At 42.5% G+C, this 24,883-nt stretch overlaps 2 protein-coding genes across 2 annotated transcripts; one reads left to right on the forward strand and one right to left on the reverse strand.

Moving 5' to 3' along the window:
- Nucleotides 1-534: 534 nt before the first annotated feature.
- Nucleotides 535-13,012, forward strand: LOC138603491 (carboxy-terminal domain RNA polymerase II polypeptide A small phosphatase 1-like). The gene is made up of 7 exons (XM_069675304.1): nucleotides 535-906; nucleotides 8,085-8,233; nucleotides 8,351-8,452; nucleotides 9,786-9,842; nucleotides 10,209-10,301; nucleotides 10,380-10,565; nucleotides 10,692-13,012. Exons 1-7 carry the CDS (start codon nucleotides 834-836, stop codon nucleotides 10,818-10,820), a joined length of 789 nt encoding a protein of 262 aa, XP_069531405.1. The 5' UTR covers nucleotides 535-833; the 3' UTR covers nucleotides 10,821-13,012.
- A 953-nt stretch (nucleotides 13,013-13,965) lies between these two features.
- On the reverse strand, nucleotides 13,966-24,554 carry obsl1a (obscurin like cytoskeletal adaptor 1a). Its single transcript, XM_069675491.1, has 22 exons — nucleotides 23,360-24,554; nucleotides 22,464-22,733; nucleotides 22,069-22,329; nucleotides 21,674-21,979; nucleotides 21,329-21,595; nucleotides 20,946-21,221; nucleotides 20,677-20,791; nucleotides 20,404-20,564; nucleotides 20,014-20,286; nucleotides 19,633-19,908; nucleotides 19,285-19,560; nucleotides 18,915-19,190; nucleotides 18,547-18,822; nucleotides 17,482-17,751; nucleotides 17,129-17,395; nucleotides 16,227-16,493; nucleotides 15,901-16,013; nucleotides 15,642-15,795; nucleotides 15,373-15,534; nucleotides 14,962-15,066; nucleotides 14,599-14,865; nucleotides 13,966-14,511 (listed from the first exon to the last, which is right to left on the reverse strand). The coding sequence occupies exons 1-22, from the start codon at nucleotides 24,552-24,554 to the stop codon at nucleotides 14,234-14,236; spliced, it is 6,111 nt and encodes a 2,036-aa protein (XP_069531592.1). The 3' UTR covers nucleotides 13,966-14,233.
- Between the last annotated feature and the right edge of the window lie 329 nt (nucleotides 24,555-24,883).

Genomic DNA, 24,883 nt, shown 5'->3' on the forward strand with positions numbered 1-24,883 from the left:
ATCAATATTATTATTATTGACTAATTTCCCTTAATCACGCACATTAACATGCAGGCTATAATAGATCCTATTATCATTATTATGACTGTTTCATCATGTTTGTTTTATATACTGTACCACCTCAAGTTTTTGTTTGTTTGTCCTGTTTAATGTACGTCCTTGTGTACTTCATCTCCACTTCCACAATTATTTTGTTCCGTTTTTTCACCAATAAATAAATAAATAAAAGACATTTAAAGACAGAGTGTTATAATAAAGGGAAACAAAAAAGAACACAAATAAATTAAATATCAAATAAACAAAACAGGCTCCCACAGCACTTTACTGTGTACAGATAGTACTAAATGAAGACAGAAAGGTTGGGTCTATGTTTTGCATATTTTCTGGCGTTTATATGGATTTTTCAAGTCAAGACACACTTTTTCGGCAACTTTGTTTCAGTCTACTTCAAGGGATCATCATCAAACTTGCAGACGCCAGAAGAGGGAGTGTTGTGCACGGCCATTCCCTTACTGCGCCACTTTAAGTGAAATGGGAAGCCTTGAAACCTCCATGTTTGTATCTTGAAATTGCGAGCGGAGTTGAGCTCCATATTGAATCAAAGTTGCCATCTCCTTGTCAAATGTTTTATAACTTTTTGACTTCAAACTTTACCGGGATTCAACAACATTTGGAGTGTCATGGACGTACTTTAGGCGACTTGTTGCGATGTTTCCCGGGCCGTTACAGCCTCGTCTTCCTACATGTTAAGTTGGTTTAATGCAGCAGCGAGTCAGCGAACTATCTCTAACTTTAAAGTGTGAGGTCAGCACTCTGGACCAGACCTGGATGTGATGGACACTCCGTCCTCAGTAATCACCCAAGTCAGCCGGGATGAAGAGGGAAATAAAGCCGCAGGAGAGAGGGGTAAGTGTCTTTATTTTTGTCCCGCTTTGGTTCTGCTGCACTCACGTCAGAAAAAGTTTTGCAGCTCCGTAGTACGAGTTCATTATCCTCAAATAAGAACGTCACATTAATCTGCTTTTATGTCACAACACTTTTAAGTTGCTGCACATGTATAAACAGTAAGGTTAGTGGACTGAATGCAAGTAAAAACGCCAGGACAAACTGTCACTGTTTATCTGTTTTGCATAGATTATGGCTGCGGCCCTGATGAAAGTAGAGGAAGTGACGTAACAAGACTTAATCAAGATAGTTGTAATATTTTAATAAAAGCAACGAACTTATAAATATTATAAGTATGTTATTCTTTTTTATACATATTTTCAGTAGAATTTTCTTTGTATAACGTTATATTGAGGACATCTCTGCTATATTTTTATATTGAAATATTTTTGAATCAAATTTAAAGAAAAAATAAAATTAAAAATATCGTAGTCACCGTTAACCCGCCTAAAATCAGTAAATATCATTATAGTAATGCCATTTGGTTATAAAAAATATTAAAGCACTATATTAAACTATATTAAATAATTTAAGAAATGTTCAAAATATTGCCCTCTGTTGCTATGGTGATATTTTAAGACTGAAAAACGTATAAAAAATAAATAGATAAACGTCAAAGTCACCACAAACTTACCTTAAATCATTATAAAATGTTATAGTTAAAACATTTAGTTATAAATGATACATTAAAGACAAATGCATTATTTAATGTTATTAAATAACATAAATAAAATTAGAACAATGTTTTATCATCTCATTACCTCCAGTCTTGTTGTCTACGTGTTATTTATCTTATTACAAGACTACTTTGTTTCCCCTCTATCTAAATAAAAGGCCTTCCTCAGTGTAACACTAACTTTATCAGCTCTATGTTCACTAGCATGGATTTCTGTCTTTCCTGCTGTACACACACACCAATGAGATACCACAGTGTAAATGCAGGTTACTGAATAATCAGGTGGCCTGTCGGTCATCATCCCTCTGAGAAAACTGCCTGTCCTTATTGTAAACGCCATAACCTCTCATTTTTAAGCATAATGTCACTTCCAGGCTTCCATAAGGTCAAATTCAAACCTGCACTCAGACTTATGATAGTAAAGCAGAGATTTGACGCAGCAGAACTCTTCTTGTAAATGTGTAGTAGCCTAATCTATTACATAATCTTGTCCCCTAACAGCCACCATATTAAACAGCATGTTTACTCTGTCCTCCCGAAAGTGTTGAGACATTAAAACTCTAGTTTAAGAGCTTCAGCAAATCAAAATGAAACTTTTAGTTTCAGTTTTACTGCAGTGTCAGTTTGTGTTGACAGGGCCTCAATTCACACGGTCGACGGAACTCTTGTAAAAGTCTGTGGTTTAAGCATAAAGGGCTCGCCATGCGCGGCCATGTTTGATGAAGTAAGTAAGTGTTTCTCAACTTTGGTGTCAGGACCAAACATGGCGTTGCTCAACACGCTGAGTGGTTGAAGTATTTGCATCAGTTTAAAAAAATAAGAATCCATCATAAGTTGTATTTAATACTTGTAAACTTTGAAGTCTCTCACTGCACTCACTGCGGCGCGGTAGCTTCTGTAACTTATTGAATGAATTCTCATATGTGTCAGATTATCAGTCAAACAGGCAGGTAACGGTGTCTTGGATGTATAAAATATAACAGGGAATCTGCATCAAACTGTTCCTTCTATTTGCTTTGCACCTATTCTTTTGGTTCATACACTTCATTAGTTTGTGTTTTATTGGAGTTTTATTGTCACATGAAAGTCTCAACAGCTGTTTTAGATGCTCTTAGAGTCATAATAAACTCTTAAAAATAGTCGAATTGCTCTCACTTATTAAGGGAGATTAAAAAACGTGTGCAGTTTAGTCAACAAAAACTTGTGACTAGACTTCCTGCGATGATTCAACTGATAACATTAGTGTCTAAATTTAGAATGTGACGCTCAGCTGCCTGAGAGGCAGATATGATCAATAACGGGAGTTGATTACGGGAAGCTATCGACACAAACTGATCCTGTCCTGATAAACTGATCTGATGAGAGAAGTCACGCAGCAGCGTTTGAATTCTTCCTTTATGGGACAGGAGGTAACATGTTGATCGCTACACTTCTGCATAAATCCCACGTGATGTTTAGGGAGTCTGTTCAGCTGCGTTTAATCTTCTGGTATTCGCTGTTGTGGAGATTACCTCTGTGATGTCACAACAAACTTCAGGATTATCTCCAGCTCATTCACCCAACAGTGTTTCTCACATCTTTGTTTCCTGCTTAATTTAGCCGTTTCTTTTGGAATATCAAAATAAAAGGCAGCTTTTATCATGTTTATGCCCTCAGCTGATAGAAGAGTTTAAGACCTCGCACGTCAGACGGATCTTTCATCCTTATTTGAATCTGTTGGTGGCTTCTTTTTTATAACAAAACCACAACATAAAATGAAGCACAATTACATGGTGATTCTTTCAAACCAGTGCACGTACAACACTTTTAATTTGTTGGACTAAAACTATATATATATATGTCAATAGTTTCTTTGTAGCACTTGCAGATTATGAGCTTTTTAAACTGGTGTTTAAAGTTAAAGGAGGTGAGATGATGACAAGAATACAGATGCAACTGGAGTTAAATCCATTGTGTCCTGGGCTGCAAAACTCTGAATAATGAGGAGAGAAAATATGAGATCAATCTTAGTATAGATTAGGGGTGGGACAAAATATTGATATTTTAATTTACAAATATAAGGCGCTCAAAGCAGATTTCCCAGCGATCATGACTCCTCACGGTGGCGCTTATGACATGTTTGAGGGTAACGTGAAACACAAATTATCGTGATGTATTTTTATAGGATTTTATTGTTATTGTGGGCCACGTATGGTATCGTATCGCGTATTGTGTATTGTGTATCGTATAGCGTATGGCGCATCGTATGGCGCATCGCATAACGCATCGCATAAGGCATCGCATAAGGCATCGCATGGCATATCGCATGGCGCATCATATAGCATATCGTATGGCGTATCGTATCATGAGTTACTCTGCAATTCCCACTACTAGTATTAATACAGTTTCCATCAAGACACAGTGGATGCTTTCCTCCTAAGTACATGTCAAATAATCAGGACCAGAATCCAGGATTTTGTATTTGAAAACTGTAAAATATTTAAACCGATTTTCAGAAAAGTTTTGTTGACATAGATTCATCGTTGCACTAATATGACATGAATGAGGGTAACGTGAAACGGAAATTATCGTGGTGTATTATTATGTGATTGTCTTGCAAAATATCAATAATCGCAGAATCGATGTCGTGAGCCACGTATCGTATTGTATATCGTTTGCGTATCATATCGTGCGTTACCCTGCAATTCCCACCCCTAGTATAGATAGTTTCCATCAAGACACAGTGGATGCTTGATTCCTAAATGCTTATGAAATAATCAGAAAATCCAGGATTTAGTCTTTGAAAATTCTAAAATATTTAACACAACTTTCAGACAATTAATCGGACAACTTTTGTTGATAATCGCTTCATCGTTACACAAATTTTTCCGACAAAAATGGCCCATTTTGTCCGTCTACAACCTCCAAAATGTGAGGATTATAGTGAATTGCATAAAAACATGAGTTATGATTTCATTATCAGTTAATAAATAATGAAAATGATCATTACAAATCATAACAAAATGCAGCCAAATCCCTCCTCAGGCCTGTATGTGCGTGTAATGTGTAATTTTATACTCTTGCATAATGCATTTCATTTGTGTTAGAAAACATTTTGAAGAGTTGCATAACGTTTCTGCTGCAGAGAATTACTATTCTCAGGAAGTAACAGAAAACACTGCTGTTGTTTCCTGGAGGACTTTTATTTTGGCGGCACAGCATCAGCGCTCGTCCTTCGTCACTCCCTCCTTCTCATCTTCATAAAGCCTCTTTTTGTGAATTATGCACGCTCTGTGTTTCGTGGTCTGCAGACGGTTCGTCATTCTGTCCAGTGGAAGGCGTGTGATCAGAAGACGTGAGGCTAACAGAGACTCTGGGGAGCAAATAAGGATGCAGGAGAGAAAAGAGAGGTCGTTTTCAGAGTTTAAATGTGACAAATTTCCACTTCCTGTTGTTCATTTGTGTGTATTTGGAAATTAGGCGACTTTTTTTTGCACAAATCACAGAAAAATGAACAATAAGATGTGCGTTTAAATCTATAAATGCACAACAGATGAGAAGAAACAACGCTGACAACGATTTGATGGCAGGCAGCTTCCTGCACTGATACCCGTCTGTTTCCTCTTCCTGTCCGGGCCTCCGCGCGGCAGGGGCCAGCGGAGGGTCAGACGGGGTTTGAATCCACAAGCGGAGCAGGAGGGAATGAAAGAGGCGTGAGGGATGCACAACAGAGGCCCGAGTGTTGGTAACACAGTCACGTCGGGAGCGACACAGAAAGAGGGAGCATAAAGAGGACAACACAAAGACTAATGTGCCACTTGATCAGAGATTTATGGGACACGGAAACGAACAGATTGGAGTGTTAGCCTGAGAAACGATCGTCTCAGTGGCAGAAACTTCTGTAGGGCGCTAAAGCCGATAACTATGGTGCGTTAAACTTGTGATAACACCTTATATTTCGCCTCTGAGAAGTTCTCTTGTGCAGCCTGCTGACCTTTCAGATGACACCATGGAGTCATGAATGACTTATTGCCACAAAATTAATGCTCCTTTTTGTGTTTTGCATGCCTGAAACTTTAATTATTATGATGTCAAAGTCTATAAAAGCAGGTATTATTCACTTTCTATCATATCATCATTGCAGCTACATGTTTTTCTTGGCTGCAGGCACTATTTCCGCTAATGCTAACATGCTATGTGCGTCATTTTGCCCGTATTCCCCCCCTACACATCTACATGATATTATCTAACCAGCAGCACCTCTAGAAACTAAAGCCTTGCATAGTGTTCCCGCTGTTTTATTGGTGGGAAATTCCACTGTAAACTATTGTTGAATGGCTGACTGGCTAACGTAACATTAGCCACTTTTACACTGGTGTTTCAGAGCCCACAGTTTGCTTCCGCAACGCCAGAACGCAAAGTCAAAACACACACTACGACGGTTTTAAACAGGAAACACGGGAAGCAAAATGGTGCATTTACACGGCTACATCCAGCTAGCCAAGCCTTTGTGGTGTAACAGTTGCGAGAAAATCCTCTGGTGTAGGTTTTACCTTTTTCACTCGCTTGTTGGTTGATTTTAATATCTGGCTGATCCGGTCCAGACTGATCCGGACTTCAACCACCGAGACTAACCGAATTTACCCGAAGGGTGATTTCAGAATTATTTTCTACGACACTGATTGGCAAAATTCACGTTGATATGCACGTATCTTGCCCCAGCAACAGTCCCTGATTGGTTACTCGTCTCTGCTTTATGGGCGCTTTTTCAAGCCCCTAAAGCAGAGACGAGCAGCCTAACGCTTGTTTCCCACATTTCCAATGAACGTTAATTAATGTGTATATTTTTTTGTATATATGCATCTATATATATAGTACATATTGAAATAAGTAATTTTGTTAATATTAGTTTTTTAAAATAAAATAAATAAAAATAAAAACACACTCTCCACTAGGGAGGGCGGTGCCCTAGCGCCCTCTATTGGCCAGCCGCCACTGGGCATGTGCGATATTAGTTTTCAAAACTACTCTGGAATTTAAACCACAAATCCGTCTGTATTTTCCCACTTTTTTTAGGCGCAACATCTTAGCAGGAAAATATTTGGAAGTCTAATTGATGATGATGCAGCTTATTAATGTTTACAAGTTGACATGCACTCTTAAACACAAATATGTGTCAGAAATATGTACATTTGTCCCGTGTATTGCATTTTAAATGAATCCTCTAACTACATAAATAAATAACCCAATTTAACAGGAAGTTATACTTCAGATTAAAACTGGTGGGGGCGCTACAGTCTCTCTTCAGCTGTCCTATAAATAAAAGCAAAAAGCAGGAAAAGTAATCCGATAAACTGCTGATGTAATAGAGAACAACAGAACACTGTAAGGACTGAGCGTCTCACCTGTCGAGCTGCACAGGTGCTCCTTTATCACACTGCAGTAATTGATTCATCATCTTTTTGGCAGGGAGCCGCTTTTGTTCTGACGTTTCCATACGTGTTCCTTAATCTGTGGCTAAAGCTGCTTTTCAAGGCGTTAAACTTTAACTTTAACAACCTGCTCTGGATTAAGATGTTGAGTGGAGCGTGCGATAGAGTGAACTTTTGTTTGTGCTCGAGCAGTTCGGTCGCATAGTATCGAGGTTACAACTTGCATACCAGGCAAATTCACTTCCAGTGTTGTCAGCGTCTTTGTGTTGTTAAAGTATTTTACTGCTTTACATCGTTGTTACAGGTTAACTTTTATTTTAAATCCACATTTTTGTCCGTGTGCAATCATCGTGTTTGTGCTGCTTTTTCATTGGTGGTGTTTAGGGCTGTTTGCTGACCTCACAGAGGAGGTTGCATAAGAGCTCCTGGCAGCGACGTGCGTCTGCAGGAGTGTTTGTGCACATGACAGAAGTATGAGGAAAAGTGCAGCACGAGCCTTTTTGCTGTTTTCATAAGTGCTCTGACAAGATGGAGTCATTAGTTAGGAGGAGCAATGCCTGAAATGCGTCTACGACAGCTGACTTACTCTCAGGCAGAGGAAGGACATCTCGACTTTAAGGAGATCTCTTTTTTACAAAGTGGTAACATTTAACACAAAAATTCCAAAAACAAAGATAAAAAAAAAAAAAGAAATTACAGAAAAAATGTAAAAGAAACTTTAAAAAAAAACACAGAAAAAGTAAAAAAAATCAAAATGTAAAAATGTATTAAAATTAAAATTAAATTTAATAAAAAACAAAAGAAATACATTTAAAAATATAAAATTCAGTGAATAAAATAAATAATTACAATTAAATAAAATTTAAAAATGAATTAAACAATATTAACACAAAAAATAATAAAATTTAAAACATTAAAATTAAAAATTAAATTAATAAAAAAAAAACTAAAATAATAATAATTTAAAAAATAATTTAAGAAAACCCCCTAAATATTTCCATGACTTCCAAGCGCTTTAAATGTCATTCAAATAATGTCCTCTTCCTCTGCAGGCTCTTCCCCCTCTCTATCCTCCAAGAAGCCTCGCAGCAGAGGCCTCTTCTCCAGCCTCTTCTGCTGCCTGTGCCGGGACCAGCCCGAGCCTCCGCCCGTCAACAACAACGCCCCTCTGCTGGTGGAGGAGAACGGCACCGTCTCCAAGGTGTGTTAACCGCGTGTATTTTCGTTCCTGTTGTGACAGCAGAGGAAAGATCCGATCTGTGTGGGACAGATTCAAACAGATCAAACTTCTCAATATTGATCATGTGGTGTTTTTTAGATCCAGGTGAAGCCGCTGCTGCCTTCAGTGAAGTCAAAAGACTCGGGGAAGATCTGTGTGGTTATAGATCTGGACGAGACCTTAGTTCACAGCTCGTTTAAGGTAAGGAGAAACATTCTGTTGCATTATTTAAAGCTGTACAAGTTCATTCATTCATTTCCTGGATGATGCAGGGGGATTAAACCTTTGTACTGATGCCTAAATCCCTAAAACCTGGCTGCTGACGCTCACTCGCGTTTTGCTTGTTGTTACACTAAAACAGGAAGAGAGTGAGTACGGCACTGTGGTTCCACCTCAGTGCCGTAACGAAGCTCCGTCCTCAGGCCATCTTTGTCATTCGACATTGGTTTTTAAATAGCGTTCCGGCGTTGCGCAAGCAAAACGTGCGCGAGGTGTAAACAAACAGCGCGTGCTTCAAATACGGTGCTGTTCCGGCCTGCCGTCTCCGCTGTTTACACAGACACCGTTTCGCCTCTGTTGCTGCCTCCGACGCCGGCTCAGAGGCGGAACGACTTTGCCCCACCATTCCTCCTCCGTGCGTTCTACATAAAAGATGGCGTAATATTCCCGCCTTGAACTGGCAGTGTAAAAAGGCCTCTGTAGTGTGTGTGTATATGAAGCACGCACTGTTTGTGTACACCTCGCGCACACGCCGGAACGCTTTTTAAAAACCCACACTGGGGCGGCTTTACGCCGACGTTGCTTGGTCCAATGTAAAATGACAAAGGTGGCGTGAGGACGGAGCTTCGATACGGCGCTGAGGCGGAACCGCAGCGCAAAAGAGGCTGCTGAAACTACCTCTAGAAGAAGCACCAAATAATAATCATGCAGCCCTGATGCATGAACAAAACAACTCAAACTCCCGCCCCAAATTGCGACCACACTTGCCGCCCGTGCCCGTCACTGCATGACATAATAATGACATAATCAACCAATTTACAACACGACAAGGCCAATTAAAGCCCTAGCTTTCAGTTGCACAACGAGAGACGTCTCTATCAAGTGTAGTTTTTATTTTAGATCAAATTAAACAGGATGATGTAAAAAAGGAATCTCCTGCCGCCATTTTTACTGCGCTAAATGTAGCATAGTGATGTCACCGACAAACGTGCAACAAGTCTTATTCTATCTCTTAAAACAGCCCCTGTTTGTCCACTGTGACAATATTACAACACATTAGAGTTTGTGTGTTTAATATTAAAAACGCTGTCAGCGACTATTTTCCCTCAACCTGGTTGTTGTTGGCTCTTACGGTGACATTTCTGTCGTCGCTGGTGAATGCCAAACCCAAACTAGCTGCTTCATAAACCCAAATAAACACAGCGGCTCCTCCGTGTACACACACACACACCCACACACACACACACTGCAGACTGTTTGTCTCTACCTGCAAAGCCTGCAGCATCTGAACTTTCTGTTTCTGTCGCCCCAACAGCCTGTGAACAACGCGGATTTCATCATTCCTGTGGAAATCGATGGAACAGTGCACCAGGTAACGTTGACAGCGCCTCGCCGTCCTGTGTGGTTGTGGTAGTAGCTGCTGTCGTGCGTTTAAGGGATTTGGAGACGGATGACGTACGCTGGGTCTGGGCCTGATTCAAGTAATCCAGGATAGGTTTGTTCAGACAAGCTCAGCCTATTCCGGATGACTTGGTTCAGGAACGCTGCCCTCAGACGCCGAGAAGGAAGACAACATAGAGGAGCTGAGCTGGATGCTACATTCATGTATGACATCATTAGATTTAGCAGCCAGATAAAGCGTCACAGCTCCTCGGGCAGAGCTGGTTTGTAGAAACATGTTTTATTTTGAAAAGCAAGCTGTGCAGGAACCTGCTTTAAAAATTCCTGCGTCCTCCAGGTGTATGTCCTGAAGCGGCCGCACGTCGACGAGTTCCTGAAGAGGATGGGAGAGCTGTTTGAGTGCGTCCTCTTCACTGCCAGTTTAGCCAAGGTGCTTTTAAATTACTTGAAGTGCATTGTTATAAATATGAAGTGTGCTGGGGTTACATTTGATGGCTTTCCGTCGCAGTACGCCGACCCCGTCTCCGACCTCCTGGACAAGTGGGGCGCTTTCCGCTGCCGCCTCTTCCGGGAGTCGTGCGTCTTCCACCGAGGCAACTACGTCAAGGACCTGAGTCGCCTGGGTCGCGACCTCAACAAAGTCATCATCGTGGACAACTCCCCCGCCTCCTACGTCTTCCATCCCGACAATGCGGTGAGTACGCTCGCACAGCACCTGAGTCATGCCGGCTTGTGACAGTGACGTGTTTGGGTGGGGCAGCTGCTTAAGAAAGTCCCTGTCATGCATCTGTTTCGTCTTCTCACTGACTTTTTCCTCCAGGTGCCCGTGGCCTCGTGGTTCGACGACATGTCCGACACCGAGCTGCTGGACCTCATCCCCTTCTTCGAGCGGCTGAGCAAAGTGGACAACGTCTACACGGTCCTCAAGCAGCAAAGCACCGCAAGCTAACGGTCTTCTTCTTCTCATCTCAGCTCTGAACAAAACACGGCGTACACAAAGGACATACACACAACAACAACACCAGCTCCAGCTATCACTGCCCCCCTGAGCACAGACTGCTTCACAGCTGACCGAGCCTTCACCTCCCTTAGTATCAAACCCAGGTCATGTTTGGGGCGTCAACACTGCCACCTGCTGGTCAAAGAGGAAACTGCCTGAATTTAACTTCTTCCTACCAGCCTTGAATGAATGAATCAATGGATGTAGCCATGAGTCCTCTGGACGCAGACCGGGTACTGGACTTATCACGGATTTATCGGTCTGATCCAGCAGAAGATGCAAGGAATTTTTTAGGGTGGTTTATGCGCGAATGAACTCGATCAGTCCTGCTATTGAAAGAGCAGATGGTGGATACGTACTGTAGATGTCTTCTTCTGTCACCCTCATCCCCTCGATCATCACACTATTTGTCTGCAGTCAGACGCATGGCGTCATTTTAGAGTTTTTAAAGCGATACGAGCAGGTATTTCTGAATAATCGTGACAGTGTTATGGATGAATCTGAACAAAAGTTTCAGTGCTGCGTGGAAATTGATTTCAGCGCAATTCCATCACCAAACCGGCTGTTAAAATGAAATTTACTTCTAGTATCAAAACTTGGAAAATATTAATTGTGCTTTTGCAACGAGAAGCAGCACAACTTTTTTGATCTGTTGGAACATAAATCAGTGGGAAAATTAGTTTTTTTTGTGCAGGGAAAATTGGTGCAAGAGCCCTAAATCCTGCTGACTAAGTGTCATCACAGAAACAAATGATGACTGCAGTGTTCTCCCTAAAATAACAGACACTAATATGAACATCAAAAACCATCCGCACATGACGATAAGACAGCAGCTGCTATGTTTATCGGACATGGATAACTTCCCTCCTGAGACACGAGGACCAGGAATGACTTCTTAAACCGCTTGGAAACTGGTCTTTTGTGAATGTCGCATCAAAGCAGTGCCTGTCTTGTTGTTTTAAAGCCACACAAGCACAAAACTTGAATTTCTCACAGCATTTACAGACTGTATTTGAATGGTAAAAGAAAGTTTTGGCTTCTCATAAGCTTCAAAGTACATTGTTTTGTTTTTTTTCCAAGCGGTACACATAGGCTGGAAACTATTTCAGGACTTTGTCGTAAAATGTGTGTCGAGGGGGGAGCTGCCATGAGGACTCGAGGATGTGTGAGGTGTCTGAAGAACAAGAAGTGGTTTAATTAAGTCCAGATTTAGTGTGGAAATTCACCCTGAAACACTGTTAAAAAAGGTGCTGTTGGTAATTTCTTTTGCATCTTGGACCTAAAAAATAACCAGTGTTTTCTTCGAGTAGAAAAATCCCAGAAGAGGCATAAATACTTCTTTGGAGTTTAAAAAAAGGCATTCTGGGAAATGTAGGATGGTGAAACAGACACCTTTCAGACTCTTGTTATCTCCCTCATATGCGTTGACAATACCATGTGTTGACACTGATGAATGAAGGTGGATTTGACTAAGAGCCTCCACAGCAGGCTTGTGATGTGACTTTATCATGACGGGGCAGGGATGACAAATAAATCCACCATATTAAGAGCTATTACATTATTTTTCTATGTTTAACAAATTGTTGTCAATCAAATTAGCCTGTTTCTTTTCTAAATAATTACTGATTTTCCGTCTGTTTTTTTTTGCCATGGAGTTGGTCCTCTACTTGGTCCTGGTTGGTTACCTCATATATTAATAGGTAATATATGGAGCATAAACACCAGCAAATGACTAAAACGATTAGTATTTTACTGTTGTAGGCACATAACAGGATTTTAGGTATGTATAATGTAAGCCATCATCATATGTCTCAATTAGGCTCAATGCTGATAACTGTTGTTTTCTGTAATTCATTGGCAAAAAAAAAGAGTATTTATAGGAATGTTCAGTCATTTGATTACATATAAAACAAGTGTGTCACTACAGGGGCCCATTCACTGATACTGTACTTCTCACATTCAGTAGATATGTATATTTTGTTTTGCACAGTAATAAAGCAAACAAATTTTCATTAATATATGGAATATTCATGTTACTGTACTCATGATTGAATAGATGTAACCTAATTTTTTTGACCTATTGTTTTATCATACCAAATTATATATGGATTCTACTATGTAATAATGCCATTTTCCCCATAAATGCTAAATGAAAGATGGTCCCAGTGATGTTTTGTTTAGCATTTCTTCTGTCTAAATATTTTTCCTATTATTATAATTACTGTTATTATTTAGTATTATTATTTGTTCGCCACAAATTAGTAAAATATCTGTCTCAAAACCGCTAAATTCTAGTGTCATGTAAGCTAGTCGGCGAGTGGCAGTTGGGCTAATAACCATTAGCTAACTTCGCTAACGTCAGCCTGTAATCTACTGATCCACACTGCAGTCCAGTAGGTGGCGGTAATGCGCCTTTAAGCTGGTTTGCCAACCGCCATTAAAACTCAAAGAAGACGAACTTCAGCCTGTAGCCGCTGGGCAGGTAGAGTAATAAACGTTCTAATTAATTAATTTTTTAATCAGAAACATATTTACTTGTTATTAAAACGTATAACCTTGGTTTTAAATGTTGTACCCGTAACATGGATAGTCATTCAGTTATAAAATACGGAAGTTAACTAATTAGGCTAGAGGTTGTGCAACTATCTAGCTAACTAGCTAAATATCAATTATGTAGGATTTGGTGTGAAAATGACGGTGTTTTTAATGGCAGAAAATAACAAGTTCAACTCTCCAAGTGCAATTACGGAAATAATATGGTTATGGGAAAACTTTAATTTCAAGAAACAATAGTCTAAATATTGGAGAAGGGTCCAAATGCAGACCTCTTTCCTCAGGCACCGAGTTCTTTGAGCCACGTAACGGACGTGACTTGGAGGCTCAAGCACTAGCATGTAGCTTTCCAATGCTGTTTAATAAAACCAAATAAACAATGTGTGATCTGCAAGTAACTATACAACTAAAACGCAGTTAATTTCTAACGACCAATTTTCCATTATGATCTAGTCCACATTCCCGAGACAGTACCAGTGCCTGTTCATTTCCCTTAGTTAGGAAACACAATGACATGCAACTGACGCCTAATTAACCACTGTTACTTTTAGTTTATTTGAGGGGATTTTCATCAGAATACAAGAATGTAAAGTCAATTGGAAATCTTCGTCAGGCAAATAAATACAACCTACACTGTAAAAAAGGAATAACTTCACTGAAGTAGCATGCCTCAGGTTTAAAATACTTTAAAATACCCTTAATTTAAAATAAGTCACTTCCACCTGTCAGGACAGGGCAGTAGATGTCCAAAGGTCTTTGCAGTCTTTAGTTTCTTTCTCTCTGAGTCACTTGCTTTACTCGCTCTATCTTTACTTTTCCATTACAGTGAGCGTGGCGCTGCTCTTGGCCTTGCCCATGGTAAACTTCACCACCCCGCTCATGTCCACGCTGGTGTTTTTCAGGGTGAGTTTGTGGACCGTCTCGTGGTTTTCCAGACGCACCGAGGGGCCTGGCTGCAGGGCCTCTCCGTTCAGAGTCCAAACGGGGGGCTTGTTAATGGCAACGGACACCTCACACTGGAAACATGCTGGATCAGGTTCGATTACCTCCTCATCCTCTAGTTCTTTTACCATCACAAGGGCTTGGGCTGCAGCAACACAGACGGACAGATGTGTTATTATGATATTACTAAAAACACACCCAACGGATATTTGACATTCTCCACCTAACTTACCTTCCACCATCAGTTTGGCTTTGCACGTGTGCTCCCCAACCTCGATGCTATAGGTGCCCTCATCCTCCACAGCCGCCTGCAGGATCACCAGTTTGTGGGAGCAGCCGTCGGCCACGATCTCCACTCGATCTGAGGGAACCAGCTCCTCCCTGCCCTTGTACCAGACGGCGCTGCTGCGAGGCGAGGAAACGGTGCATTCAAGGATCACGCGGTGTTTCTCCAGGGCTGTTCGATCTCGCAGGGGTTTGACGATGGAGACAGGGAGTTCTGAAAATGTTTGAGATTCAGTGTGGTAAACGTTTAATCTGTTAACATGCAAAAATAGAAGCAGTTAATATATGATAGAGGTGAAAATGGATTTACCTTCTACTTCAAGGTAAGCTGTCGATTCAACATCCCTGGCTGCAAAGCGAATTTCCCCAGCATCCTCTGCTGTGACGTTACACATTAGCAGGAAGTGTTTGGTCCCTGTAGAGATAAACAGACATGTTTAATCGATCTATATTGAAGCTGTTACTAAGCCACTTTATATTGTTTTATCCTCTGATATTCCAACCATCTGTATGTTTTTATCCTCTTCATATGGTGCTTGCTATGCGCTTTGCGCCCACCAGAGGTCCTCCTTTACACTCATATCGATAATAAAGTAGCAGCTCTGTAATCATTGTTGTCTTGTCTCCTTACATCTTTCGACATTAAACATAATGTTGCCTGTTCTTTGGGCCTAAGCTAGAATGTATTTCTGTATCTTTACAGAGCCCCCTCCTTTCTGACCTTCAGTGCGAATCTTGATGGTGCAAGTGGACCGGATCTTGTGGCCGTCTTTGTACCACTCCCCGGTGATGTCCTCCAGAGAAACCTCGCACATGAAGACAGCGTTCTGATCCTCCTGGATGTAAAGGTCCACCAGATGCTGCACTATCTCCAACTTATGCTCTGTGAGGTTTGAAAGACATTTAGATCAGCAATATTAGAGGCCAAAAACAGCAAGATGATGAACATTATTTCAGTATTTATTATGATAATTATGTTCAGACACCGACCATAAACCTCCAATGAACAGGAAGTGTTTATTTCTCCGGTGTCGCATTTGTAGGTGCCTGAGTCAGCCAGGGAGCACTGCATGATCTGACAGAATCGCTTTCGGCCCATGGAGTAGATCCGACAGTTCTTTCCCGGCTTCAGCTCCGTCCCGTTCTGGCACACAAAAGCAAAGGGGTACAGGTATTTCTCATGAGCCTTAAACTCTTTACAGAATGAGCAAAGCTTAGTTAAGAGCAATTGTTGCTGGTTTGTTTTTACCTTAAGCCATCTGACTTCGATGATTTGTCTGGAGAATTCACACTCCATAGTGACGGGGAATTCTTCCTCCACACGGGCATCAGATAGTGTTCTCAGGATAGACACTGGAGTCTCTGTCAATTCAACAACAAATGAATAATCATGTGTTTACCCATGTCCAGAATTGATTAAAATTAAATATAAGCTAACTATATCAGTGCATAAAGTCAACATAGATCCCTTTGGTTAGCACACACGTCCATCACCCTCCAAAGGTCCAAAAGTTTTCCATGAGTCAATTTTTCCATGCCATCTGCAATCACTGACATCCACATGCCGGTATTTACCTTTGACTGTGAGCCTGGCAGTCGTGCGCACCCCTTCAGCTGAAAACACGATAGTGCCCGTGTCCTCCAGGGTCAGGTTAGACAAGGTGAGGCCGTGGACTAGCCCGTTGGTGCTCACCCGCCACTGGTTGTTTGGTTTCACCCGGATGCCGTCCTTTTGCCAAATTCCCTCCACATCCGTGTGGGAGAGCTCCACCTCAAAGGAGGCAGTTTCCCGTTCAAAGGTTTCTTGGTCAGTTAGGCCTTTGCGGATGATGATTTTACGGGCTAGATTGGAAAAGAGTGTCTCTTAAATACATACAATATATTATACTACAATCCAGATATTCAGAAAAAAAGCAAGTGAATAATAATTCCCTAATCCTTGGAGAAAAAATAACATCAAACTTCTTTAAGGCCGAGCAAACATTATCACTGTACATTGAAAAGAACACTTTGTTTCAAGGACAACAAATGTGGTTCAAATATAGACCCAGCTCAGTTCATCCCATTACAAGAACAACACCTACAGAAGCTCCTTGGTCCATTGTCACTCTGTCATTCAGCACTCTGTTGAATAACACCCTGGCTGTGTTGCAAAAACCTTTTCACACATACAGGCCTAGCACTGCTATTCTTAGTATCTTATTGCAGTGTGACATACTTTGAAAAACACCTTACAATATGTGCTGTTCTTCAGTTTCACAGAAATCTGTGTCAGATGAGATTTTAGTCACAAAGTGTTACACTAAACAGACTTCCTTCTAATTGTAATGCTCAAAATTGTAAAGAGTGGATAGTTACAATGTAGCTTGAAATATTGGGTCAAGTTCTGAGAAATGCTTGAGACTCTCTCAGGCGCCGGTGGTCAAATGTAAATAAGAAGAACATTTACTGCCATTAAAGGAAACCAGTACACTTACGTTCCACATTAAGCTTGACCTGGGCCCTGTCATGCAGAGTCTCACAGCGATAGGTTCCCCGATCTGACAGATTCAGGTTCTGGATGGTCAAACTGCGTTTACAGCCATTCTGGGCCAGGGTATGCCTGGGACCGGGCTGTATGACCACTCCTTGCCTCATCCACTGGACCTCTCCCATCTCGAGGCTGATCTCTGTCTCCAAGGTGGCGTCCCCAAACTCTTCTGCCATTACAGCCTCCATTTTCTTGGTAAACATGACCTGAGCCTCTGAAAATTAGAGAGAAGTGTGTCAAGGAACTGCTGTCAATACACCGGATCCTCTCTTTTTTCCACCCCAATTTAAATTGTCTTACCCTGAACTTTGAGGCTGGCTTTGCTGCTATGTCCCTCGGCCTCTGCTGTAATCTTTGAGCAGTCCAACATGTGGCACTTCTTGATCACCAACGTGTGGCACAGGCCGTTCTGGTTTGCCTGGAAACGATCGCCCAGGGTGATAGCCTCATTGTCCATCAGCCAGACCAACTGGACATCCTCAGGGGAGACCACACACTTGAAGGTGGCATCTTCTCCTTCGAGTACAGTGGTGTTGTGGAGCTCTGTAAGGAACTCCACCACTCGAGGCACTGAAGAGGCAAAAGAAAGATCAATAACATGCCACCTCACCTAAGAAAAGACAGAAAATCTGAGTCCAGGAATACGTACTCTCTACTCTTAGCATTGCCACAGTCCGATCATCTCTGGACTCGCAGGCGTACTCCCCAGCATCCTCCCTTGTCAAACGGTGGATCGTCAAACTTCGCTCGACTCCATCTGCCCGAATTGAGAACCTTCTGCTTGGAACCACCTCCACACCATTCCTCAGCCACTGGACGTCTGCTTTTGGCTTGCACACCTCACAGCGAAGAGTCACCATACCGTCAGCATGGGCAACAGTGTCTCGCAGGGGACTAACAAACTTGATTCTCATTTCTGTAATTAGAACAAAAATAAAATGACTTTTCAACCAATTTAAGTGTTGAAGAATGTTTTCTGATAATAAAATGAAGCTGAAATATTAACCTTTCACCAGCAAACTAAAGTGGATCTGGTCCGTGTTAACGTCGCAGGTGTACTCGCCAGCATCGGAGCGCCTCAATGGATTAATAGTAAGGGTGCGCTCATAGCCCTCCATGAGTGCTTGGAAACGCTCGCCTTCTACAGGCGACCAGTCCTTTACCCAGCGCACTAGAGCACTGTCCTTGGACACGTAGCTCGTCAAGGTCACACTCTCTGCTTCATAGCCCGTCACGACAATGTCATCCTTCTTGTTCACAAACGTAACTGGAGACTCTTTGATAAAAAAGGAAAGAGCGAAAGTAATAGGTTATCCTGCCATCTGGACAGTTAGATATTTGTAGACATCACTTTTAAGTTTTTACCTTGAATCCTGACAATGCTGATCATCTTATCGTCAACAGCATCACAAACATATTTCCCAGAGTCTGATGGCTGGATATTAGAGATAATAATTTTCCTCAAAGTGCCATACATTTCAATGTAGGTACGGGAGTCTTCTGTAAGCAGCCTGTCATTGCAGTACCACTGGACGGGGGCATTGGCACGGGATACCTCACAGGCCAGGATGAGGTCGTCCCCTGCCATCATCTCTTGATAGTCAGGGTCATTTGAATTGCTCACGATTCTCACTGGAGGCTCTAAGGACAAGGGGAAGAGACGGATGAATGATTTGAGGAACAGTTTTCAAACCAAACCATATAAATAACAAAACTCACTCAATGAACCCCACCTTCTACTGTAACCTGGAAGCTGATGCTGTCATCTCCGACATCCAGGAAGTACTCCCCTGAGTCTCCGAGTTCAGCGCTTAAGATGACCAGCGAGCGGAAAGCTCCTTCTTCTTCTTCACAAAATCTTTCATCGTCCTGGACACGACAGTTGTCCTTGTACCATTTGGCGACAGCATTAGCTCTTGAGAGCTCACACTCCAGCACGATGTCATCAGAAATCAGGGATTTGAGATTTGTCTTAATTTCTGACTTTCTCAGGATCTTCACTGGAGGCTCTGATGATACAGGAATGCACATTGACACTCAGTTTGACACGATGGTGGTCTTAAAGATTGTCATCTCAGAAGCTGACCTGGGAATGCATCTTACCTGAAACTTTGACCTGGAAATCAATTTTATCATCAACAGCGTCACAGGTGTATTTTCCAGAATCTTCTGTGGTCGGAGAGTGGATGGTGAGACAATGGATGAGTCCGTCCTCTGTGATGGCCACGTTACTGCTCTCCTCTACTTCTCTGCCGTTTAGCCACCACTTCACTTCAGCATTTGGCCGGGACACCTCAATCTCCAGCACGATCGGTTTGCCGGTCAAACTTTCCAGTTTGTCAGGCATGTTTTTGGGACGAGTTAGCATCACAGGTGGCTCTAAATGACAGAGGAATAAGGTCATCAAAAGTAAACTTACCATACTAGTTACTCTCATGTCCTCATTCTTACCTGTAATAGTCACAAGGAAGGCCACAGAATCATCCTCAGTGTCACATATGTACTCTCCTGCGTCGTCCACAGTGGTAGAGGGTATGACCAGCCGCCGTTTGGCCCCATCCACCTCCATGATCAAGTTAGGACCCTCCTCTACCTCCAGGCTGTCTTTGTACCACCGGACAGGAGCATCGGCTTGGGAGATCTCACAGCTGAGCTCCAACTTCTCGGGGGCTAAATGGGTCAGTTCCAAGTCTGATTCACTTGGGGAAATAATTCTTACCAACGGTTCTGGAGGAGGAGAGAAACATTAATTACTTGACTGCAAGATTCCATACATTTGTAATAGGTGTATGGTAAAATAGGAAGCGGGTATTATTGGGAATCCACTCTTACCCTTGACTGTAAGCTGGAAAAAGACAGAGTCTCCGTCTGTTTCGCAGACATACTCTCCACCATCCTCCACTGAGCCACTGAGGATGGTAAGCCTCCTGTAAGGGCCTTCAGATATCAGCTTAACGTTGTTGCTTTCCTCCACCTCCTGGCCGTCCTTGAACCAACACACCTTCCCACTGGAACGTGACAACTCGCACTGCAGGTGGATCTCCTCTGACACGTAGCCCTCCATCACAACATCATCCTTTGGTTCCACAATCATCACTGGAGGCTCTGTGTTTGTATATAGAGGAAGCAAATGCCAACTTTTTAACTTCCTGTCTTTTATTTTCAATTAAGAGAAATGTTCTGCACTTTGCAGCAAATCTATTTATGTAAATGTCCACGTACCTTTGATATTGACATTGAACTCCATGCTGTTGTTTCCTGCCCTGCAGGTGTAGCTTCCAGCATCCGATGTCTCTGCAGAGCGGATGATCAGTCTCCTCATGGTTCCCTCTGCCTGCAGAGTGATGTTGTCACTGGGCTTAACCTCACAGCCATCCTTATACCTTGGACAAACCAAATCAGACATGTGACTGTAAAACACTGGAGCTCAAATAACACAGGTTGGCAATTTTAGAATTGAGTTTTTCCAACAGGCATTGCTTCACTTCATCTTACCATACGACCTCAGCATCATCTGCAGAGACATGACAGAGCAGCACCACGGGGTCCAGCTCCATGCTGCTCTTATGGAGCTCTTCCTCTGGGATTGGGGTGAACTCCACCTGAGGACCTAAAAAAGCAGAAGCAGGGAGGGTTGGAAGTCAACAGCTGGAAGACAAAAGAACTTGCGTCTTTAAAATCAGAAATCAGAAAACCAAACATGGACACGCTAGCAGCTGATTGAATATGATGAAAACGATGAACATAAATCAGTACATTTTTACCTGCAACATCCACATTGAATTTGATGGCGTCTCCTGAAGTTTCACATGTATAAACTCCAGAGTGAGAGGCATCAGCTGACTGAATCACAATCCTCCTCATGTTCCCATCCGATTGGATGTTTAGGCCGTCGGTCACCTCGAGCTCCTTGCCATCTTTGAACCAGGATACTTTTGCGAAGGGGTGGGACACCTCACAGTAGAGCACAATGGCGTCACCAGTGTCTACCTTCTTTTTGCTGTCTATGTCGGACACAGGACTGAATTTCACCACTGCAGCTGCAAAGAACAACAAACAAAACAAAAAACAAAACAAACAAATAAACCCCAAAGAAACACACACATCACATGCTTAATGTTCCAGAAAAACTGATTTTTACACCTACGTTTTACTCTGAGCACAGCTGAATCTCGCACTCCGTTGGCGATGAACGTGACCTCTGCAGTGTCATCTGCAGTGCAAGGTTCATGGATAACCAATGAATGCTTTGTTTGGGACTGTTGTATTGAATATCGGCCACCATGCTGCAGTTGAGCGCTATTCAGAAACCAGGTTCCAACCATTGTGGCAGACAATTCGATAGAGAAGTGAGCGTCTTCTCCTTCCACAACCTCACAGCCTTTGAGGGAACTGTGAATCTTCGGTCCAGGAACTAAGGGAACAGTAGCATTATCAGTCAAGTGAATTTACAACTTCATCAAATATTTCAAGAGATAAAACACAAACGTACCCAGATGGACAGCTTTGGGAAACTCCACATGGCCACTTCGTCCATACTTGTTGATGCAACAGACCCTGAACCGGTAGTCGCCTTCGCACGGCACGCTGTCACCGGCAACCTCAGCTGTTGTTGTGGTCTCTGAGGTGAAACACTTCTGCCACTCTTGGGAGCCCACTTCCTGCCTCTCCACGACAAAGATGGATCGGGTGGAGGTTTGGCTGTTGGGGGCAGGAACCCAGGTAAGCAGGGCACTGTTGGGTCGATCCACTTCCATTTTGACTCCCACAGGGCAGATAGGAGGGCAATGTCTTGTGGCTAAAAAGAGAAATGAATAACAATAGATACAGTTTTGGTGTGCCTGGCAGGTGCAATACCAATCAATATCAAATGTAGTGAAACTTTACCTTTGACTTTGAGACGTGAAGAGGTCTTGGATCTTCCTGCGACAAACGTCACCACCCCTGAGTCTTGATAGGCCACGTTGACAAAGACCAAAATGTGAGTTTTGCCGAAAGACTTCAGGATCGTCTGGTGAGTCTCGTGTAGCTTCAAACCGTCTTTGAACCAGTGGACCTCCATGTCGTCGCTCTCCACCTCCACGCAGAATACAGCATTCTCGCCCTCCAGGACCTCCAGTTTCCGAGGAAGTTTGCGAATAATAGTACCTGAGAGTAGACAAAATATTGTATTCGAGTTCATTAATAATTTAATTATTATTGACCCTTTTTGAAGCTCTAAAATTCAGCCACTGTACTCATGAGGGATTTCCTTTATTTGAGAAATCTAGAATACAACATACCTTTAACTGATAGCTCTGCAATGCTCTTTCCTCCATCGGGCATCTCGCAGAGATACACTCCATCATCATCTGTCCCAACATCATGGATGGTCAGTCTTCGTTTGGTTCCTTTCTGCTCCATCCCGTATTTGCTGCTTGGCATCAGCCGCTGGTCCTCCAGGTACCAGGCTGATGGGATCGACTCATCGGGCACCTCGCACTCCAGCACGGCCACATCTCTTTCTCTTACCTCTACGTCTTTTAGTGGACGCCTGAACTTCACAGCTGGACCTGAAGAACAAGGTAAACGGGCACCTTTGATGAGAATGCTTAAAGTTCTCCTTGCATACATTTATATGTAGTCTGTATTTTACTTCAGTCTCCTTTCCAATCTATTTCAGATTACACGTTTTCATTCCAGAACCCTTTGACTTCATTTGAATCTCTCGTGCCAGCGCTGATTAATTTTTAAGCAGTGTTCAGTTGCTCTAATGCCTCTCCATTATCTGTATATTAAGCACTGGCATGTTGACCCTAAGACTTAACTGACACTTATGATAGAGGCAGCTGGCACAGTGTAGGACTGTGTATATGAAAAGGAATGTGACCCTGACAATTATCTCTCCATTATGAAGGGATGAGGACAAAATAATTAACCACTTCAAACGTTGATGTCATGCATTTCAACAAGAAACAAAAAGCAATCAGCTTAATGTTTGTTTCCTATGTGGATGCATCAGTGAGTAAATGATTCATCACTTTGGACCATTAGTTCTTCATCTTAAATATTTACTTACAAAAAATAAAAATGGCTCAGAATCTGTGCTGATGTTTGGCATGATGATTTCGTTTGTTTTTTTAAGCTGTCAATGAATGTTAGACGATTCACTTCAGGAAAGTTGGGAGGTTCTTCCTACCTTTGACGGACAGGTGAACAGCGCTGAGTGTGTTTCCAAGTGCATTTGATGCTGCACACACATACAGTCCCGTATCTTGCACTTTGCAGTACAGAACCTTCAGTGTGTAGTAACCCTCTCTGTCCTCAAATATCAAATGACGCCTCCCGGGCTCTAGGGGAACCCCGTCCTTTTTCCAAATGATCTCTGGCTTGGGCTTCCCTGTCACGAAGCAGCGAAACTTGGCATGTTTCCCCTCTGCCACTGCAAACTTCTTGGCTTTAGAAGCACTGATAGGTAAGTCCTCTGTAAGCCTCGACAAACTCAGCCTCCCGCTCCTGTTCTTTGGCGACCACTGGCTGCCCGTTTGACCATTTGAGGACTTTTTACTCTCCTCTCGCTCCGGAACAGGCTCGACAAGCAGGACGGCACCAGCCAGTGCCTCACCATTGCAGTTGATGGCCCTGCAGGTGTAAACACCTTTGTCTGGCATGCGTGTCCTGTAGATCTTGAGCTGGAACCAGCCACCATCTTGATTGTTCACACTGAAGTGTGCACTCTCAAAGATGTCGTTTAGCTTCTTCCCATCTTTCTCCCATGTCACCTCAGGAAGAGGAGTACCCCAGATTTTGCAGGAGAAGGCGGCATCTTCTCCCCGATCCACACGCAGAGAGAGGGGCTTGATGAGGAATCGTGGTTTGTCATTGGACGTTAAATCAACTTCTTCTCGTGTTTCACTAAATTTGCTGTTCATCTTGTGTTCTCCATTCATCCCCTCTCCATTCTCTCTCCTCAGTTCACCATTTGGGACTGTGCAGTAGCCATTCATGTGTCCTGCAATTTCCCCATTTTCTTTCATTGGTTGCTTCACACCATTAACCACTAATTGCCTTTGCCCGCCGTCCTGTGGCTGGGCCTCTCCTTCCACTTTAAGAGAGGCCGCTGCATAGGTTTCACCTATGCTATTTTTGGCCTTGCAAGTATACTGGCCAGCATCCTGCAGGGTCACTCCAGTAATGGTCAGTAGGTAAGCTTTTCCCTCCTCTGAAATCGTGTAGTGTCCTTCAGACTGGATTTGCACATTTTTACGCTCCCAGATAACATCAGGACGGGGATCCCCATCAATTTGGCACCTCAGAGTGGCATCTGTGCCACACTTTGCCACCACTGGGCGTGGATAGCCCAAAACACGAGGAGCACCTCCAAAAATATCCATGGCAATGTCGCCAAATCTCTGGTTTAAATGAAATTGTTTTTGCTGGGTTGCTTGATTTGAGCCACTTATCTTTGGTGAAGGAGCTGTAAGATAAAGAGAGAGTATGTTTTAGAAGACAATTAACCTTAATGGAAACAATGGAAATGTTTTAAACATTCAAACTACCTCATAAAGTCGCCAAGGCTTAGCCGAGGTTTAGTAAGGTGTTTATCACATACTCGTGGCTTATTACAGTAGGTATTTGGCCAACATGAACCACTCTGGGTTGTCTTCAGCTGGTGCTGTAACTCATTGAAGAGTGTATTTATAAAGTAGTCTGTCCTAAAAAA

Source organism: Semicossyphus pulcher, unplaced genomic scaffold (assembly GCF_022749685.1).
Source record: "Semicossyphus pulcher isolate SPU_LCO1_2020_fin unplaced genomic scaffold, fSemPul1.0.p SCAF_24, whole genome shotgun sequence".
Classification (NCBI taxonomy): Eukaryota; Metazoa; Chordata; class Actinopteri; order Labriformes; family Labridae; genus Semicossyphus; species Semicossyphus pulcher.

Coding starts and splice junctions, on each gene's coding strand:
- LOC138603491 (XM_069675304.1), top strand. CDS start 834: ATGGACACTCCGTCCTCAGTAATCACCCAAGTCAGCCGGGATGAAGAG. Junction 8,234..8,350: donor AGAACGGCACCGTCTCCAAG/GTGTGTTAACCG, acceptor GGTGTTTTTTAG/ATCCAGGTGAAGCCGCTGCT. Junction 8,453..9,785: donor TAGTTCACAGCTCGTTTAAG/GTAAGGAGAAAC, acceptor TCGCCCCAACAG/CCTGTGAACAACGCGGATTT.
- obsl1a (XM_069675491.1), bottom strand. CDS start 24,554: ATGGATATTTTTGGAGGTGCTCCTCGTGTTTTGGGCTATCCACGCCCA. Junction 17,752..18,546: donor CAGCATTGTCAGGATTCAAG/GTAAAAACTTAA, acceptor TTGCCTCTTCAG/TGCCTCGAGTGGTGGAGTTC. Junction 15,796..15,900: donor TCGAAGTCAGATGGCTTAAG/GTAAAAACAAAC, acceptor TTTGTGTGCCAG/AACGGGACGGAGCTGAAGCC.